Source organism: Drosophila erecta, unplaced genomic scaffold, assembly GCF_003286155.1.
Source record: "Drosophila erecta strain 14021-0224.00,06,07 unplaced genomic scaffold, DereRS2 tig00000000-arrow-pilon, whole genome shotgun sequence".
Classification (NCBI taxonomy): Eukaryota; Metazoa; Arthropoda; class Insecta; order Diptera; family Drosophilidae; genus Drosophila; species Drosophila erecta.
In genome coordinates, this window is record NW_020825194.1 from 21,692,078 (window position 1) to 21,712,640 (window position 20,563).

The following is a 20,563-nucleotide window of genomic DNA, read 5'->3' on the forward strand; positions in this document are numbered from 1 at the left end:
ACTTTAATGGTTCGGCGTGGGGTGAACCCCTCTAAACTTGTGTGAAAGTTGCTGCCCTCTTTTGCCCCGCTAAAAAATATGTAAGCCCCAGCCAACTCATGTAAAACAATTTTCCTACGTACTAATTGCCAAGTCTCGAGTGTCCACTAGCTCGCTTTTAGCCTGCCAGTTTTAAAGACTCCACTGAGTGCGCACTGTAGTCGGCTGGGTTGGTAAATAAATAATTGAAACTGTCGATGAACATTTGCAAATCTGGCCAAACAACAACTGAGCTCATTATTTATGTACGCAGTCAAATATGTATCGACTGCCAAAGGCAATGGAAAAAAATTTAATGACCGGCAAAAGTGAGCGTTCCCGACAGGAAGGAAGCAATCCGCTCCGGCACCCAGTCCCTGCCCCTCCGGATCCGAGTTTTCCTCTTTTCCATTTCGCTTTTTCAAACTCTTTGTGTGACAGTTTTATGTATTTTTTCTACATTTGAGGCTGGTCATTTTGCAGAGCACGCACAAAGGCAAAATTATAACAAAGTTGGGGTCAAACGAGGTTGAGGCCGAGAAGACAATGCGCTGGGCGGTCTTAATTGCTTCCCAGCCGCAAAAACAATAACAGCATATTCTAGAAGACCCTTTTTGAGGCCTTTGTGGCTGCTTTAGCAAACTTATTAATTAAGCGCGCTCATAATTATTTAAGACAAGCTGCCGGCGGAGCAAATTCAATCTGTGATCATTGCCCGATAACCAGAGCTGCAGTAATCAAAACGAGACTTAGGAGGAGAATCCCCCGCTCAGCTGCCTAATGTGGCAGAAGCGAAGGCAAACAAAAGCGGTGCCATTTCAAAAGAAATCAATGACAATTCGTTAAAGGCCCCCCCCCGGGGTAACCGCTCTCCAATTTTCCACCCCATCCCCCAGGACACTTCCCAGGACATCATCGACATTTGAGCAGCGATTAAAGACAATTGAAGCCGCAGATGCAGAGGCAGCAGAAGTCTGCTTTCTTATCAGTCGGCAGAGCTCTCTGGCTTGTGGAAAACTCTCTCTTGTGGAAAAGCTCGCGCCTGCGCTGCCAGGCCGTCCCTGTTATCATTTAGCCAGAGACTGCCGCTTATCAGTTGGCCAGTGAATGTTTGCTGGGTTATCGCGCCTTTGTTTGGCCCAAATAAATCGCTGACTTGGCATGCCGGACGGAGCAGGGAAAGCCAAAGACGCCAGTGCCCCAGGCACAGGTCAAAGTATCTGCGATTCGATGCCTTGGACGTAAAGCAAGAAAAAAACACACTCCCATTTATCTTGGGCGACGTCTTTGCCCTAATGAGATTTGCGCCAAATTAAATGAAATCGAAAATTAGGCGCGCCAAGTTCGTTGGCAGTTTAAATTGAAGACGCGCGAAGGCGGCAATTATCCACACAAACGGTCGAGTCGGAGCATAATGAGCGGAAGCCGAGGTTCAACAAGATTCTCACCTGTCAGCTTTTGCTCCTCCTGATGGCCTGCCACCTGGAAACCTTCAGGTTTCACCTGAAATCTGCCACCTGCCAGCTGTCTCGAGTGGCGGATTTGGCTTTGGATGGGCGATTAAAGCGCTCGTCGGCCCCTCGAACAAACAGAATCGACGGCTCATTGAGCCGCAGCGAAATGAAATCCGGTGGCAAACAACTTGAAGGATCCACTCGAGGAGGCTGCGCCAAGGAGTCCTGTGAAAGTCCTGCGGAAAAAGTGGAATAGGAAGTGCACAAAAACGAAATCATAAATTCAATTTGATTTATTTCACTGCCGTACTATTGGCGGTGGACTAACAACCGCCTCTCGATTCAAATGGCAGAGCTTTCACTTGATGTCATCGCAGGGTGCTCTCTCGCTTTTCCTCTGCGTTTTCCCACTTTTCCGACTTCACTCTCTGCCTTAAATGCCGTGGCAGCAGCCGAGCGTAGTCAGTCGATTTCTGTCGGCCGTGCGGCACACACACGCCACTCGCTTTTCAGCCAATTCAACCAGCTCCGCATTCCGCTTGCCACCAGCCTTTGAAGCGGCATCGCATCGCATCGGAACGCGTCATTAATCGCATCGTGCGACAGGACCCTCGAACCTCGAAGCTCGAATCAGTTTTCCCAGCAACGCGCGCACTTTTCCCGCTTTGGAGCTCCGATTAAGGTCCGCTGTCCTTTCCGCCTTATTGCTTCGGCCTTTGGTTTGCATTTTAATGTTTGCTTAAGCATTCCGTTTCGGTGTCAAAATCCAAAATCCGGCCAACTCAATCCCGGCGATAAGAAACGGAGAAGCGGAGAGCTCAACGCGGAATTGTTCGACACAAAAGTGAATTACAAATCAATTGAGAAGGCCCTTGGCAGCGAGACGTAAATATTCAAATGGAACCTGAATTACATATTCTTTTGAAATTGCCTTGGCTGTGGCGCACAATTGAGATATTCGGGCATTTATAAGATTGTGGAGCGGGCTATTTATGGTGATCAAAAGGGGGAAAAGGCTTGGGCGGTATATCCAAGAATCAGGTGGTGGACTTAAAGACTAAAATGCATAGTCGCTTAAATTTTAAAGCATTTAGTCCAATAATTCTCGGTATTAGTTTCGGTGAAACTAGAATACCTTAATCATTGATTACGAATGGAATTATCAAATGGGATTTCCTTGAATAACAACTAATATGAAAGCCACTCGTGTTGTGTATTAAATTATTGCGTTTCCACTTAACATAAATTTATGACACCTAGTCCTTTGACCAACGAGAACGGCCATGCAAATTGATTCTTGGAATCGGGCCACATGCCTATAGCTATACTATTCATCAAAAAATTCTCATTTTAGCAAAATGGTATTATTTGCATTGAGCGAATGTTCCCAGGATGAGTTCACGTTTTCAAAAGCAAACATACAAATGCGTTATTAGTTCACATGCACAATAGCCATACATTCCTAATCGGTAACCCTGGGTGCTTTCCTTGGAACGTCCTTACACAGGAGGGCAATCTGGGCAACGAAAGGTTACAAAACGAACTGGAGGCAGGCAATTGTTGGGGGATTTACAACATGGCCCTCGTATTGTTTGCAATGCAGCAATAAGTCCACACACACACTGGATAAGTGCGGAAAAGACAGAAGAAAAGGGGAAAAGTCCACGGCAGTTATGACAAATTTTGCTGGGTCTCACCTGTTTCGCCAGTTTCACCTGTTCGCCAGCTGCTTAATTGGAGTCACAGTCAAAGTCCGGGCGAACTTTCCGATTTCCGTTCCTGCAACGCGTGCCACTGACAAGTGACAGCTTTGATTTGATCTGGGGCATGGCTAAACGCAGTGCTTATCTTCCCATTCAGTACTTTTTAGATTAGAATATGTTTTGGTTGGATCCTGAAAATGGTATTTGTTGCGAGATATGATAGTAGTTGTACTTGCAGAAGTAATTTTCTGTTTATTTTTTAAGGCAAAGATTAATTCAAATAAATGCAATCCTTTTCAAGGAAGTTGTACTTTTATTTTAAACGTAACTATTTGTTTAAAATTTGATATTTGCCCTCACGTTTATTAAAAACAATAGTGACAACCAATTATTCCAACCGAATCCCAATATTCTAATATATTTGTAGACACTGTAAATTACTTCTATATTTAAATTCCGCTCACGTTTCATTATAAGCGGTTACTCAGGCCTGCCTAGCCAAATAGCATCTTATTTAATAATTACTCAGGAAAAGCATTCACATAATTGACTATTTTTTACGTTGATGTCCAGACACGCAGTCTACGAGTATCATCAAGTGAAAGTGCTTTCCAGGCTTCTTTGCCATATGCCGCAGTAAAAGTACAAAAAAGTGCGATTCACTTGCAATTTGCATGCAGTTCGGCAATCGCTGCGAAATTGAAACGTGCCAAATGTGCAAACAGAGGGCCGAAATCGTTTCCCACCTTGTTTGGATAGCCAACCAGGTGATAAGCAAACATAACCCAAAGGGATTCCCGTGAAAAGTCAGCGGAGGCTGGAAAACTCAACCCTTTTTCGCCAGCTGAGGCACTGCCACTAAATCAGGCTACTTCCACCAGGTAATAGAGAGATAAAATTCGCTACGTGTGGAAAATGTGAAGAAAAAGGGGGAAGACGAGGGGAGCCGGGTAACTTTGCAAATAATGTTACCCAGCCACTCGAGTGTTTAGGACCCTCACGCATAAATTATTTATTCATTTGCCGTCGCCGGGTTTTTATATGCATCGTTAAAATTTCAGTTTGGGATCTCAAAGTGAATTTCCTGGACCGGAGCGAACACCTTTGAGCCGCCCCCAAAACGGAAATAGGGTTTTTACGTTGGCTATTTTATAATGAGCTGCACTGGACTGCTAACCCGTTGCTCATATGGGTTTCCTTTGCTCCTTTGTTCATTTCATTTTCATTTCCATTTCTGCAAGCGATTTTCCCGCCGGCTGCTCACCAGAAAAGCTTCGTGCAAAACGGCGATGAGTGCTGGGCGTGGTCTCCAGTTCCCAGCGAAAGTGTTTATTTATTTCTGTTTGCGCTAGCATTTGAAATAAAAATAAGTTTTATTTCCGTTTTTTGCTGTTCGCTACCAAAATTATAATAATACCCTGTGGGTGCGGACCAACGTTGCGTATGAGCGATGTTTTTTCAAAATATTTCCCCATTCAAAACGCCGACTCGAAACTAATTAGCGCCCTATGCCGAGTACTTGTTGTTTTGAAGGCTTGTTGCAGCAGCTTTGGCTTTTGCCAGTTGCCAGTAGAAAGTAGCCAGCGTGTCCACGTCATGTGATATGAGCTGGGAAAATATTGTTAGAAAAGCGCTGCAACTTTTTCATTACATCAACTTGACGGCTGTGAAGCGAAAACTTTTTAGCAACCAGCAGGAGCAGTCGGAAAAGCGTGGAAAGGGGGAATCAGGAGGCTTTGCCAGCTGTGGATGCTGTTCCTTTAATTTGTATTTAGTTAGCGGACGATGCTAATGAGTTTACTGATTAAAAAAGGGACCGTCTTTTGATGTGCCACCTCTGGAACCAAGTTTGCACAGGGCTTACGAGCTTTAAGGCCTTATTAACTGGCAAAAAGAGCCATAAATTATTCGTCGTGCGATCAAACCATACTGGCATCTCCCGCCTGGAAAAGCTAATAGAAACTGGCTGAGCCAATCAATTACGAGTAGTTCCCAAAGTTGAAGTCATTCTCACTTAGCCAGTTTCTACAGCCAGTCTATCAATCTTCTAATCAATCTGAACGGACCAAATAGCCAGCTAAAGTTTCCCCCTGTGCATTATGAATTTATGGACCGTGGGGTAGTCGAGTGAAAACTATGCCGATTTCAATAAAAATCATTAACCGAGCACTCAAAGCCCGATTCGATTGAGTTTCTGTGCGGGCGGGCAGAACTTTCCGACACATTAAATATGAATGGAATGGCACGGTAATTAAGCCTAAACACAGAAAGATAAACAAACCGCGAATGGTCGAAAAATGCGATGAGGTGGCGCCATCGAAATGAACTTCTTTGACCAAACACATTTCCAATCGAATTATAAATAAACAGTGGCTGCCATAACGAAATAGGCGTCGACAGGAAGCCAATTCAAACAGCCCGAGTCAGCACTGTTCGCAAATACCTTATTTCCAATTTCTAATGGAATTGGCATAGAGAAGCCCTGGGCCTTCTGGCTGATTAGCCAATTTGAATTTTCAATATTTCCGGGAATCTTATTTTTTGTGGGGGGTAACGCGAAATATTCCAGCGATGTGCTGCTTACAAATGCGCATTGTTTCCGCATCCGAGCAAAATGAATTCACTTAGCCAGAAAGATGTGGCTTAAAGGCGGGAATTTCATTAATCTTTCTCGCGCGTTCCTTGGCATATTAAAATATCTCTTTTGTGATACGTGAATGCATAAAACGGGAGACAACGAGAGTCGAGCATCTTTGTGTAAGCTTTAAAAATCTCCCTCATAAAAGCCAACGTGAAACATGCAACAAGCTGGGTCAGGAAGCGGGCCAAGAGAAGGTGGCCTTCTCCACCGGCTACTGTGTCGAGGCTATACCCACACACTCCTGCTGGCCCACACACCCGCACACACTTGCACATGCCTGCAAACGAGTATAAGCCCCATTCATGTGGGATACAATGAGGCCCAGACGCTTGTCCAAGGAACTAAGACAAAGGATACACAGAAATCAAGTTTAAGTGCAGTTGAAGGCGGAAACGTGTGCCTCGCACGTGCAGTGAGAGAAACCACAGGACCACATTTCAAATGTACGCCAGTCAAGCTGATTCCTGATAAATATCTAACATTTCACTTACTTGTGATAAGTTCAATCGAATTCTCACAGAGCTTCGTTGGCTATAAGGAAATCCTTTTAAGTGGAAGTTGTGTATTGGTTAAGATCACCATTATAATTTCATTACTTTGCTTCGTTATTATTTGCCTAAATGAAGCATGACACCATAAAAGTCAACTTAAATAAATAGCTGACTATGGATATCATATTATGGGTATTAAAATTCAAACAAATGCCTTTTCACACAAGTCATTTTTCGGGTATGAGCCCATAAAAATAATTCATGTAATATGAATGCACAAATCGTATTCATCATCTGTTTAATTGCATTTCGGCTCGTTACCACTAATTAAAATAATTTTTTTAAATGAATAGATGGCAGGGCATTCCCTGTGCTACATTTTGGCCTGCATCAAAATGGGCGGAGTCGCACCTGACTATGTATTGGTGCCTGCTTTTAAATCAGAGACGTTCGCTGGCAGTTGCCAAGTGCCGCCTAAACAAGTGCAATTATTTTAATGCACTTTTGACTTGTGACATGGCAAGACAGCGCAACAACACGGCGACAGGCTTAAAGCAGTGCTCGAGCATTTATGCGGCTATTGTCCTGCCACACACACATACACACACCCAAACACACATGCACACACACACCTATGCAGAGCCACAAAGACAGTCACAAACACACGGCACTCGGCGGAGAGGACTCCTTGAGTCGCATCTGCCAAGGTCGCGGCGTGCAGTTGAACTTGACAAAGGATAAAGGATTCGCTCGGCATTCGCCTGGCGGCTTTAATTCTGCATGCAATTTCATAAACGTTTTGCCCCCCTCTCAGTTCGCCGAGCCCGTGCAATTTTCCATAATTTTTTTTCTGCCCGGGCCTGGAAAGTTAGGCCAGCGTTAACCCTTCAAACGATTCGCTGGTGAAACAAATTGAATTTATGTGCCAGCGCACACGACGGCACGCAGAAAAGTTGCGAACGTCACTGGCAGTGCCTACGCACTCCAGGGCGCCATCCTGCCGCCCCTCTTGCCACCCCTTTGGTGGCCAGGACATGGCCCATTTGTTCTATGACCTCTCACCCTGCGCCACCCGTTCAGTGCTCTCGCAGTTCGCCTTTCGCCAGCATAAACAAATTTTGCAAATGTGCGCATAAAACTTACGAAATTGCAAAAATTTATTTTATTTCCCAGCACAAACACACATACGAGTATAGAGTGTGGCAGTGACAAGCGCCTTTCCTTGGCGTTTCCTTTGTTATGAGGGGCTGGTATCCTGTCATCTTGGCCTTCTGCGTCTATCTGTGTTTGTGGCTCGTCGCCTTCTGGCGCTAATTTAATTAAGACTCATAGACAAAGAAGCCTGACGGACCGACAATATGTGTCAGTGCAATGTGTAGTAAGTCTTTTCAAGTGACTCCGACATGCCCGCCCACGAGTATTCTGAAATTTTCCACAGAAGACCGACAATAAACAAATACAAAATAAATATAATTTCGGCCTTTTACCGTCAGTCATAAAACACAAACGCAGGCAATTCAGTCAAGTACTTGGGCACGTTGCGTATACGACTCGTTGTCTGGGCGATGGCTGCATTTCATTTAATTTTACGCCTGCCGCTCGGCAAATATGATTTTATTGATGCCCCTGCGGCTTACATGTGTAAGCTAAAAATAAACTGATAAATTGACTTATTACAACATAATTTGCCTGCTGGCAAACTGGTGTGGGCAATTTTAAGTTTTTTTTTTTGAATGGCTTTCTGGGCCAAATTACAGGTACGTGTGTGTATGCGGAGGTAAAGCAGACAGGAAAGCATAATTTATGCAGGTAAAGTGCGTTTGAGGGAGAGAAGAGCGGGGGACGAGCATTTCATTAATATTAATTGACCAATTCAAAGGGACGGCAAACAAAGACCAATTGAGTCACGAAAATAAGCCATAAGAAAGGACAAAAAGTCAGTTAGTTCCAGGCTTACTTATCGCTTTTTTAAACGCACTCAGAGCCAGGACAAATGGGCCCAAATAAATAAAAATAAATATTTAAATGGCCAAGCCTTTTATACACGAATTTGCACAGCGGGCAGCCACTAAGTGCGGCGAATCAAATGGAAAAATGGCAACTGACACAAACATTGACAGGACCTGCTCCTGATGCCAAGTATGGAAAATTATTGGCGTGAGCTGCTTAATTAAAAGGCTCTTTACAAAAACAGGACCTTTAAACACTTTCCTACAACCTTAAGCTCCGCGAATTTGTTGTCCTTTTGGCCCTGTGCAAATTCAATTCGAGTTGCCATTGATAACGACTGACTGCAGCTGTGGCCATTTGACCGAGAACTGGGTCTGGCATTATTATACCCGCTACCGTAGAGTAATAGGGTATTCTAGGTTCGTTGAAAAGTATGTAACAGGTAGGAGGAAGCGTAAAATATACATATTCTTGATCAGGATCAATGGCCAAGTCGATCTGGTCATGTTCATCTGCCTCTCCGTCAGAAAAAAGCTAGAAAGTTGAGAATAAGCATGCAGATTCCAGAGAGTAGCTGACTAGCTGAGTAAGGGGTATCTGATAGTTGGGAAACGCGACTATAGCGTTCCATTCAGTTCACCTTCCATTTGGCACTGCAAAAACTTATCAATGGTTCCAAGTTTTGGCTCCTGTTTTGGCCACCAATGTCGGCGACCATTCAATGGTGTCAGCCATTTCACTTTAGCAAAAAGAAAGCGACGATAAAGTGAACATTTATTTGATGATTTTATACTCTTTTTAACGATGACCGATATGGTACGCTTAAAGAAAATATGATTTGCTTTGTATCCCAAATAAAATAGTCTTACTGATTTTCATTGTCATTTCCATTTTATACTTTAATCAGATATAATATAAAGTATGTATAATATGTATAAAATTACCTTTTTAAAAGGGCGTTCAACATTTTACTAGGGCCGCGAAACGTTCTCGCAATCAACTCGATATTATTTTTATGTTTTATTTTCGCCTTTCAATGTATCGAATGGATGGCTTGTCAAGTTTTGTTTCCTTGTAATTGAATATTCGCCCCCTTTGGAGTGGCGCACAGCAGCGATAATTAAGTATACGTGTCGTGGGCCCGAGCTGCCATGCCAGGACTCATAATGCACTGGCAATTATCGTCAGGCTGGCGGCAGATGAGCAGTGCAGCTCAGCAGCTATTAGACAGGATAATAGACACTCGAAATTGCATTCGGCTGGAGGAAAGTGCAAGGACCCACTCCCTCCGGCCGGACAGGACAGCATTAATCATGTGTCAGTGGCAGACAAAGGACTCGGTCGCTCTGGGACAGCTTGGCTCGCCCTTATGGGTTGTGATTTTTGGCCCAATTCCCACTCGAGTCACTCTTGATGAAGTGCGTGGGCATGGAAGGGGCATGGGATATCACACATACGCACTGGCGGCGACAACTTTTGGGCTGTCCACAGGCTGTCGGGCATTTCATGCACAGTCGAGCGGCTGATAGGCAGCCCTCGCAATTTATGGCAGGCAATTTGTATCTGTAGGTGGTTGGCGATAGCAGATAGGTGGTGGCTATGGCATTTGTCAGTGCCATTCGCAGTGGGCGTAGGGGGTGGGGATTTATGACAAGTGATGGCCCAGTGGATCGACCGATAATCTCTACTGTGCACAGCCAGGCAATCTCAATCGCAGTGGCACATATGCAAATTTGCCAATTCCCACCTCACTTTCTCTCTCAAACAAATACAGATAGAGCACACATCGAGTCCAATTCAAAAGTGAGGCACTAGGAAGCAAATAAGAGTCCCGCATGAGTAACAGCGCCATGGTGGCCGTGGCCATCTGCTGCATCCTCGTCCTGCTAGCCGTCTTCATCGTGATCATCATAGTGGTCGGCCAGACCATCGAGGAGCCCAAATGAGACATGCTCCAGCTGGGACCTGGCAACTTCCCAGATGGATAACAGAGGCCCCCTCAAAATTGTTAGTTTGCTGAGGCCGCCAGCAAAAATTTCGTTGCCCCCTCATCAGCATCCGCAAAATCATCATCAACATTACTTTCATCCGGCTGAAAAATTAGCAGAGGAAACAGAAGGATCAGGAGAAGCAGGAGGAGCAGGAGGAGCTGGAGAGGAGCACGTGGAGTGGAGGAAATGCGTCCCATCGTCAGTATCCATTGGCTGTGATGTGAAATTTTTTGAATTTGTGAAGCAAAAATCAATCGAGAAATCAACCCAACACAAAAGGAGCTACTAAATTTTGGAACATTCCGCATCCTAATAACACAAACATCTTCATGTAGCATTTCTGTGTGTTAAGTGTTGTTAATATAAATGTATATATAGACACACAATCTATGAATACAAAAATATATAGATATCTAGACATACTTACGTAATTATATATGGATATATGGATATATATATGTGTAACCCAACCGTCGTAAAGTTGCGTTCTTTTTTATAAAAGTGTTGTTAACAAACCGATTTTTATTGATGTTTTAAAGATGTTGAATACAACATATATATATACACACATACACACACGAAAGTGGAATAAGTTTACATTAAAAGTCCAGCGATGCCAGAATTGATGAGCGGAAAATCCGGAAACAGAAAATGAAACGAAGGATTAAGAAATCGGAGGAGGAGGACAATAGGGAATGCAACTGGAGAGCTCAATTGTTTAATATACCGTAAGATCATATCAATTCCGAAAGAAGCCAGCAATTGCACTTGTTAATTGCACAGCTATGAAGGTAAAACACTCGTGGGATTCTCAGTGGGAACTGGAGCATAGATAAAGCTACTAAAATATATGGAAGATATGGATTAAATAGCAGAGGAGATATGCATTTTATATATCAAAAACTTTTGGATAAGTTTTACGTGTACGTGTACCTAGGAGTAGCCAAATCTCGTGTATACAATATAAGCTGTTATCAACTATGAAACTTACTCACTTAAAATCAAATGAACTAGGAAACTTTAAACCCCACAAGCTGTAATTTAATTGAACCCCAACCAAACAACCAACTACTCCAATTAAATCAATTCAACGCAGAACGTACGTGCGCTCTAAAGGATAATAAAAACAACTTCCACTCAATTCGACTCAATTCAGTTTTAATCAATGCAAATGCCAGACTCAGCGAACACAATATTCGACAAATGATCAACGCGCGGCGCATAAATTAATATATTAATTAAATACAAACATCAACAAAAGTGGTGGAAGTCAGACAAGAGGACAAGGTAAGCCGAACATTTTACCGTGCAATAAAAAAACTTTTCCATGAATGTATCTACACCAATAGGCTCTGAATAGTTTCAATAGAAGATACAGTAAGATACTTGGATGGACCAACTAGACGAGGTCGAGGACGAGGACGAGAACGAGGGTGGGCAATAAAGTTTCATTGCTGCAGAGGCCCCTGTCAATTTGATTGAAATTGATATGCCCAGTTAATGGGCAACTGCAGTGCAAGAAAGACCTCCATGTAGTGTGGATGGACCCGTTCGCAGAGGAAACTCCAGGATGCCAGGCAAAAAGTCAAGTTGGTGAATGTTTCCACCTCAGTCCGCATCAAGTAATCATAAAGTGATGGAAATTCAATTTACACAGCATTAAATATGGCAAAAATGGGGCAGCCTTGTGGGTGGCAATTTATGTGTGTTTTCATGTCCTGTGTTTGTGTGGTTTATTATTATGCAGATTAGGGCAAGTTCTACCTTTACCTTTTGGCTTTGTCCCGACTTCATCCACTTGATTTTCAGCTGTGTCCTGGGTGTGCATAAAAAGCCGCCCCGAGCAGCTTGAACACGCCCCCTGCCACTCCGCCTCGACCTCCATATGCAAATTACGTTTCATTTTGAATTTGTGCTACCTTTTTGTCACACACACACCCGCACACCCGCACACTCGCACACTTTATGGCCATTCAATTCCTTGGCCAAATTGAAGCTGACGGCAAATGTCACGTTTTATGACCGCGTTTGCATATCAACAGTGTGCGAGGTGTGTGTGGCGAGGTTTTCGAGCTGCATCCGCTCCTGGAAGCACACTCGAAATGCTCGAGTGCCTATCTGGTTTTTCACTTAGTCAGCAGCATTATGCAAATGCGGCGCTGCTTCCAATTTCAATCTGTTTGTTTATGAATTGCTACTAACACAAATTAATTGTCCAATGCCAGGGCAGATTGTGGGCGGCAGTCGGTGGGCGCGGATGTGAATCGCAATCGGAGTCTGATGCTGCATTTGAATCTGAAGCCAAGTCCAAATGCGGCAGTGCGCAAAAGCAATTATCCAAAGGAAATTGCTCAATTAGAAAGTCGAATCGACGGCCAAACTAAAACACACAACAACTGGCAAAACAGAGACAGATTAAGCTAAGCGAGAGAGATTTAAAAGGACAACCCTATGTAGTTTATATAAGATTTCAAATAAGTAGCTTAAATTGACTTTAAATTGCATTGTGTAGCAGTCCTAACTTGCAGATAGAAATGGTTGATTTATGAAATAATAATTTGCAACAATAGCTACTTTGCTTGCTATTTTTCTGCTTTCACTGACTAGAAAAAGTTGTCTCCTTCAGTGATTTCGCAAAAGTAGAACTATCTCATTATTTTCGATTACATTTGCATGACGAAGGCCTCACAATGGCAGCCAGATAGCTCCAAGAATTGCAGTCAGCAGTCAGCGATGTGTAAAGCGCAGATAGAAGATGTCCACCTAATGTTGGCAGGACCAAGGACGAAGTGCGTGGGGATGGGGAGTAAACGCTGCCTAATGACTCGAAATTTAATGCAGTTTTGTGAAATGTAGCAAAACCAATTGGCTGGCTGGTTTTCGGGGTGGATTTTCGCAGAAGTCATGGCCGAAAGTGGAGTGGCCAAAATGGCGCTGAGTCAAGAGCCAATTAATCAATTTAGCCAGCCCTCAAGCTGTCTAGGCTATCAATTTAATGTGGGCACGTTAAGAACAACGGTCTTGTGTTGCCAGGATGTAACAAATGCCAACGTTTTTAAAACCAAATTACAGCCGTGCAAAATGATTCGACAACAAACAGAGATTTGGCCCACAGAACACACACAAGGGGCATATTTTTCATCTGTGGCACATTCCTGATGCTTTTGTTATTTCGAAACTGCTTTCGCTTTTTTGACCGTGTCGCTACGCATTTTAATGCCGCCAGCGAGACGGGCCCAGATTTATGCCCATTTATTGGGCATAAGTGTTGGCAATTTATGAACCAGCCGTGCCCTGTTTCCCCCACTCCAAAATTACATTTTAATAAGCGACTAAGAGTGCGTATGTGTGTGTGTGTGTGTGTGCTCTTGGGTGTCTTTGTGCTGAAATGAAGATTTATAAACCGCCACGAGCTGTTTTTCAACTCCCGAATGTCGGGTTCAGCATACCCATAAATCTCCCACAGAATCTTGTTTAGTTTATTGAATTATCAACGGGCGGATGTGTGTGAGTGTGTGTGTGTGTTGCTGTGAGTGTGTGTGTAGGCTTGACATTGTCTGACATAAAACTAAAGGAAATATCAAACACGTGCGCCAGTCACAGGGCACTTATGTAAATACATTTCCCCTTGACATCCCCGCAAACGTTTATATTTATAGTTTTATTTGTCTAAGGTTTGCCGGAGCGGCATTAAAATTTGGTCCCGTTTTCTACTTATCTACATCTCGCGTATTTTCCTCATTTCCCATACAATCAAACGCACACACACAGAGATCGCCTTCCATGGCACACGCGTTTCCACTTAATTTTCCTGACTCATTTAAATAAATTTGTTTGGTTTCTGTGCTCTTAAGTATGCGGAACACGTTTAGGAGGAAATCTGTGAAAAATAATTTTCTGTAGCATATTTCTGGGGCCGACATCATTGACTTGCAATTATGGAAAATGCTGTGAAATGTATTTATTTCTTTTAAGTAAGAACATAACGTATTCTGCCGGATGACCTAGAAAAACTTTGCCAAAAAATAATAAGGTCCAGTGGCGAAAAAACCACAAGACCACACAGGAAAAGAGAAGTCAATGAAGTGCTCCACTTGGAATGGCAAACCGAAACACGAAACTTGTGCCACACACACACAGAGCAGCACCGAAGAAAAACAAGAAATTAAAACTTTAAGCTTCGAGGCGCCGCAAAGGAAGCATTTCAATGTCTAAAATCTTAACATTGACAGCAGATGCTGCAGAAAAGGGGCACTAGATCAGGGTTGCGGCACAGTGCAGGCCACTTCAGTGGCAGCCCCATGGTGCAGCGTGCAGCGAGTCCAAATGGAAACCCATACCCATGCCATCCTACCATGCTGAAGACCCCTGCGATGTGCACTTGGCATCAATCAATAATTGCCCATTGAAGGCAGCTGCTGGAAGACTAGCTGGTTGGGTTGGCTGCTCGAACTGAGGATGCCACGCCATGATTGATTAGCGGCATGCAACACGAGGTGCTTCAGCAGAAACCCGACTAGACAGCATAATATAGCGCTTATCGAACTGAGTCCTTTGCTGCTCATTGCGCCTGCCACCTTTCCACCTCCCCCTCGATCCCTTAGTTCCTTTCTTTCCGTGCCATGGCCACAGGACTGCTCGCTGCTGGCTGCTGGTGATATTGCATTGTATCTTTGAAATCGCCTGCGCTGGCAGGACACTCAAGGCTGCTCGAGTGGCAGACGGTGTTCTTATCCGCCTCCTCAAATCTCTTTGACTGCCGCTTGCATTTCCATTATGTCAATTTGCTCCTTCTTCTCGGGTCATTTAATTGCCATCCCTTATTAGCCTCTGAAAAGATGTGAGATGCATCCGGCACCTATACACTTGACACTTATCTGGTGGGTGCCATTTTTCATAATTACTTAACTCAGCTGCCCTCGAAAATGTAGATGTATCTTTAAGATATTATTTAAATCTGATAGATAATTATAGATAATTGTTTTCCGTGCAGCTCTTTCATCTCGGAAAATCGCCTAACACATATTGACTCTTTTTTCTCCCTTTCGTTGCAGGTACGTTCGCAAGAGTCAATCAAAAGCGTGAGTAGCAGCCGCAGGCAATTTTATTATTTGCCACTTATCGATATAAAAGTTCTTGGTTCGACGTAGTCAAAAGTTCAATGTTGAAGCGGCCCTCAATTGCAGTCATCGAGTTCAGGGATCTCGGCAAAGTGCATAAATAAATGCAAAAGAGTTTAGGCCAAAGCCAGCGGACGGATCTCAAGTGGACCATAAGGTTGACCAAAAGTTGGGCATAACTTGGGCTGCGAGTGCTTTGGGTTTCCCTGTGACCCACGGGGCGTATGCATGATATTAATTATGAATTTAGCTCGCTCGCCAGAGCCATTAATGAACTTCAAGATAATCACTTGAATTTAATCACCCTACTAATTGGCCATAAATTAGTCTCAATTTACCTAATAGCCAGCACAAGTATGCACTTAGGACCCTGCAACATAATATGCATAATTATGCCAGCCTCCCACTCGAAATAACCAGGCCCGAAACCAGAACAAAAATCCAGCCTTGAGAGTCTTGAGCACCAGCTGTGTCTAAGATCCCCATCCATAGCCATAGAATCTCATCATCATCCTGGGCCATCAGCGCTCACCTGCCTTCGTCTTAATCAACGCGTTTTATCGCCATGATTTTATTTTTCGGCCTGGAATAAACTATTAGGAAAACTCATTTTCATGAAAATCCACTTTAATTGCTGTTACTGTTGTCGGCGTTTTGTTGCCAACGTTGCTGCCACTTTCCCATCTGGGGTTTTGGTTTTGGTTATGGCAGCAAGCCAGTCAGATATAATCCACTGAGGAAATCCGAGGCGCCTGCAGTGTATAGTTTACAATTATTTCCAAGGGAAAATTAACCTATGTATATGTTTCTCGGAGCAGCTTCTTAAAAAGTCGCCAAGAACATGACTTGATCTTTGAAAAGTTCTTATCGCAGTGCTTTTGATTTGGCATAAAACAATTGGAAAACGCCAGCATGACAAGTGGAATTAGCTAGTAGAGCCAGAAATAAAATGTGAAAAATAAAAATGTCAACTCAGAGCAGCCTTATAAAACAGCCTGTCACTCGCTAAGCTTTCGCCCGGATTTTCTCTCAGTGAGCCCCTTCAGAATCCGTGTATCAGTACGGCATGCCAGGCAGCAATAAAACAACATAAGGCGCTCTGCCGTCTCTCTGGTTTTGGGCCTCGTATTTGGTGAACGGTGTTACTTGTAAATTTAACGCAAATTGTCTGTAACATGAGCTCCTCCACGAAGGTGTCGACGGGGATGCCGGAGGCAGGGGCAGGGAATGGGAGCGGTACTGGAGGAGGAGGATGGGTCTGTGGTCGACTGGTCTTGGGGCAGGGGCATATAAGGACACTACGGGTGGCGGTGTAAGTGCCGACAGCAGTGTCAGCCATTAAATTTTCAAGAAGTGTGTACTCGAGAAGAAAACCCAGGCAGAGAGCAGCAGGCGGCAGGATCAGGTGATGGGGACTTGCCCCAGTAGACAGACGGAGCCACTAAAGATTATGTGTTCAGAAGGGCGACAAAAGTGCTGTAATGGAATCAGCCCATGAAGAATGTCTCGATTTGAAAAGTAACTTGAGTTACGCCTCGGGTGAGAAGTTTTTCCCTCACTGAATGAAAGTTTAACAAGTTGCGCTAAGCTCACACGAGTAAAATAAACCTACAAGGGCCTACGCTTTAGTAAACTAGATTTCATAAACAAGTGAAAACGAGTAGAGTACAATCGAAGATGAGTACGAATTGAAATAATATTTGAAAAATTATTAGGTGTGGTCTTTGCATTTTATGTGTTCCATCTTCAAGGATGTTCAACGGAATTTCCGAGATACAATTTCCCTTTGTAATGCAAATACCTCAGTGGTGCGATCCTTCCGTTCGGGATTATTAAATTCTCGAGAATCCAAGGCACATTCCCTCTTGTCGCCTGGCCCAACTTGTGTGTGTGTGTGTGAGTGTCGGTTGGGTTATTAGTGGTATTACGTGCCTCCTGGGGAACGTTTTCGTCATCGGCATCATCGTCAGCGTCAGCGTCTTGGTCTCGGTTTCGGTTTGGGTTACGGTTCGGGAGCATTTAGTGACACGCATCCTTGGGGCGCTATTTGCGCCACACCGCAGGCTGAGGTGTGTGTGAGCCGCCCAGTACCGCCTCCAATTACACCTGTTCGCAAACGGTAAATGTATTTAGCAGACAACTTGTTTGCCCAATGGAATGGCTGCCATTTAGCAGCTTTTCATTGCTTTAGTTAGTTTTTACGGCACGCAATTAAAAGCTGCTGCATTGTACAGGCTTGTTCCAGCTGCGATGGCATTGAAAGCGAGGCGCAGCCAACAAAAGGTGTAAATTAACATAATGACAGGGGCGTCGGGGGCACTTGGGCGCAAGGGGGCTGGATGGCAAGAAAACAAATGCCAGAGCAGAAGTGCAAATGCGTTGCCGAACACAACAAAAATATTTATGGCGATGCAAATGGCGTCTGCATAAAATTTATTGACACTTTACTGCGCATTGTCATTGCGGTGCGAAAAGTGGGCGGCGTGTTCGAGCTGCTGGTGGGCGGGGCACTTCCGTTTGCCAGCGTTTTGTGCTGCGGTTGACATTGCTACGCCCATCGTCACGGCCACGCCTCTCGTTCTTCTACCCGCTAAGCGTGGATTACAAGGGTACACATACATAGTATATGGTATTCGTGAAAAGGGATCCCACCGGAAAACAGCCAAACAGCCAAACAGCGCTATAAACGCGTAGTCCTAGGTGCTAGATTATTTGTTGATAAATATTTGGAAATAGCATACAGGATTCTCAAGGCTTAAAAGTCAGTCATAAAGTTGTCTAGAGGCAGGCAGAGCGCAGACTTCAGGGGTATTGTTGAATACTTTTGGACACTTTAATAAATAGTATGGAAACACTGTAAGTCACGAGGCTATAAGAAATCCAAATCCAAAATAATTATTCTTTGTGTTCATATTCAGATAAATATATTAAATAGTCAGACGCCTAAGGGGTGCCATACATCTGAGAGCAGGGTATCCCATTGTCCAGAAACTTTTCCCTAGAGTTCTTTAATTTTTTTGTGGCAAGTAGTCAGCCTTGCGTCGTTGCACGCAACGTGTGCTGGTGTGCGGGGGCGTGAGGTGGTTGTGTGTGGGTGCCACACAAATCCGCTTTCATTTTAATGAGCAAACTTTTGCTCGTGCGCCATTTATTTGCTGTTTAGTAAACTGCATTTCGGATAAAATGTCGCTGCTCAGTATGTATGCATGTGGGTATGGGTTTTCGAAAATTAATTTTAAACACCCATACACGGGAACAAAGGCGGTAAGCTGGGGATAATCGCACATATCGCTTGGCTAAAGGGATTGTATTCGGTTGCGTGAATAATTAAGTGGAAATTATGTAAACGGCTTAGTTGGGGCTTTGGACAACACAATGTTGACATGGAGTATTTGGTGGTGAAATCACAAAATCAATAGGCAAACAGTTTAGTCAGTTAAATTCGAGGCCGCCATTAATACCAGTAGTTTTCCGAATCTGATTTCCACCCAAACTCAAACCCAAACCGTACTTTCGGCAACTGCGAACCGCAGCTGCAGCTACACAGCCCACAAAAGCCAACACAAAGCATGGCCCAAACCGACCTTCTGCCCGAAAATCAAACACATCTCTCGGTCGACTCATTTATTATGTGCTCCCAAACGAATTTAATTACAAGCGAAACGCCCCCAAGGCTTTGGTTAGTTCTAACCGGTGTGGCCATTTATGTGGAATGCAAAGCTGTCAGTTATTAGCAAACTGGATCAATCATAATTTTAGGGATGGCAATTATCTAAAAATCTACTCAAGCAGGTGTTAAAACCACCCCAAAATATGTGCAAATTACAAACGAAATAGTACATATGATGCAAAAAGACCATACTTTACATGCAGAGGTGAAACAGAAATGTAATATTCCTGACTTGTTATTTTCTTGAGCCCAACTTGTCCTAAACTCACGAAAGTCCAAAGTTCTAGTTACAAGAAAATAAACACTCTTGGTTCTGATGGCATTCCAGCAATTCGAAGTTCATCGAGTTAAAGCCAGAGTAGTTGGATTTCATTTCTTAAACTAATTAAAAATATAGCAGAAAGTGTTTTCTATGGGAGGTCTAATTAAAGGCTTACGGGGCTTTGGAAGTAAAAAGAAGTGGATGCTGCTCAAATCACCTTGAACAATGCAGCGCAGCGTGCGCTAGTGTGTGTATGTGTGTATCTGTGTGTGTGTTTTGGAAAGCTCTTAATAATTTCCGCTGGCTTTGGCACACACAAACAGGCACTCTTACTTTACGTTGCGTATACGCCACGGCAGCCGACGCACGTCGAGTACATGAATTTCCTTTCCCAGCTGCACTATCGGTGGATTCGCTTATCGTGTGGCCAGCACCCACACCCGCACCCTCGCCCAAAGCTGAAAGCTGAAGGCTGAAAGCATTTGATAGATAGATGCGGAGCGTGTGAGCAAACAAACAGATGGACAGACGGTCGGACAGCTTGTCATAAAGTCGAGAAGCGCATTTCCATGTTGGGCGTCAAGTTGTGACTGAAACAGAGCAGAGCAGGAGTCCCAGTCCAAGCATATCGAAATCATTAACGCTGTCTATTTGTCTACCCCCCGTTTTCAAACCACCCCTCAAAACACACCCACTCCGCCCAACACCACCCACAACCCACCGTGCAGGCGGTGCTCATTTAAAGTCGAACGGCGCCGACGGAGAGCCTTGGATGCAGCCGGTGGTGGCCTATTTGGAGGTGTCGTCGCGACCCACGAAATCGCCAAGTAGGTGGCGTCATCTCACCCTTTCTCTCTTCCCCTCTCCCCCACAAACAGCCAAACAAGCAACCAACCACCCACCAGCCACCTCCCCCACCACTCACACACACCCTATCAAGTTGAAACCCCTCTCGATGTGTGTGTGTGCGCCTTGGGCCGCGCGCGTGTGTGTTTGTTTTTTGGTGTGCGAGTGCCTGCAATGCGCGCCCGTAGTTAACAGTTGCGTTTTACTGTCCACCCGTAGTTCCAGTGGCCCTAGTTGACCAACTGAAATCGCTTCCTAGTTGTACACATAGCAAACGAAAACCAAACACCCGCCAGAGAATAAGTCAAACGATTAGATATGCAGTGCCAATAAAATGTAACTATGCTATCTATCACCTAAATATTTAAATCTTGCGTATTTGCTGACATTAACGAAAAGTATTAACTTGAATGCCCA

General features: G+C 44.1%; 2 protein-coding genes across 3 annotated transcripts in view; both read left to right on the forward strand.

Annotated features, from left to right (window-relative positions):
- Window positions 1–20,563, forward strand: part of LOC113563677 (tolloid-like protein 1) — a 39,748-nt gene that overhangs the window by 10,521 nt on the left and 8,664 nt on the right. The window contains exons 1-2 of one of the 2 annotated variants that reach the window (XM_026977910.1): window positions 1,934–2,357; window positions 10,032–11,535. The exons of the other annotated variant lie outside the window; for it this stretch is intronic. The gene's annotated coding sequence lies outside the window, so the exon portion shown is untranslated. Of the gene's footprint in view, window positions 1–1,933; window positions 2,358–10,031; window positions 11,536–20,563 lie in introns of those variants that run through there. 2 annotated transcript variants of the gene reach the window in all.
- On the forward strand, window positions 1,934–10,675 carry LOC26526434. The gene is made up of 2 exons (XM_015154998.2): window positions 1,934–2,357; window positions 10,032–10,675. The coding sequence occupies exon 2, from the start codon at window positions 10,093–10,095 to the stop codon at window positions 10,201–10,203; it is 111 nt and encodes a 36-aa protein (XP_015010484.1). The 5' UTR covers window positions 1,934–2,357; window positions 10,032–10,092; the 3' UTR covers window positions 10,204–10,675.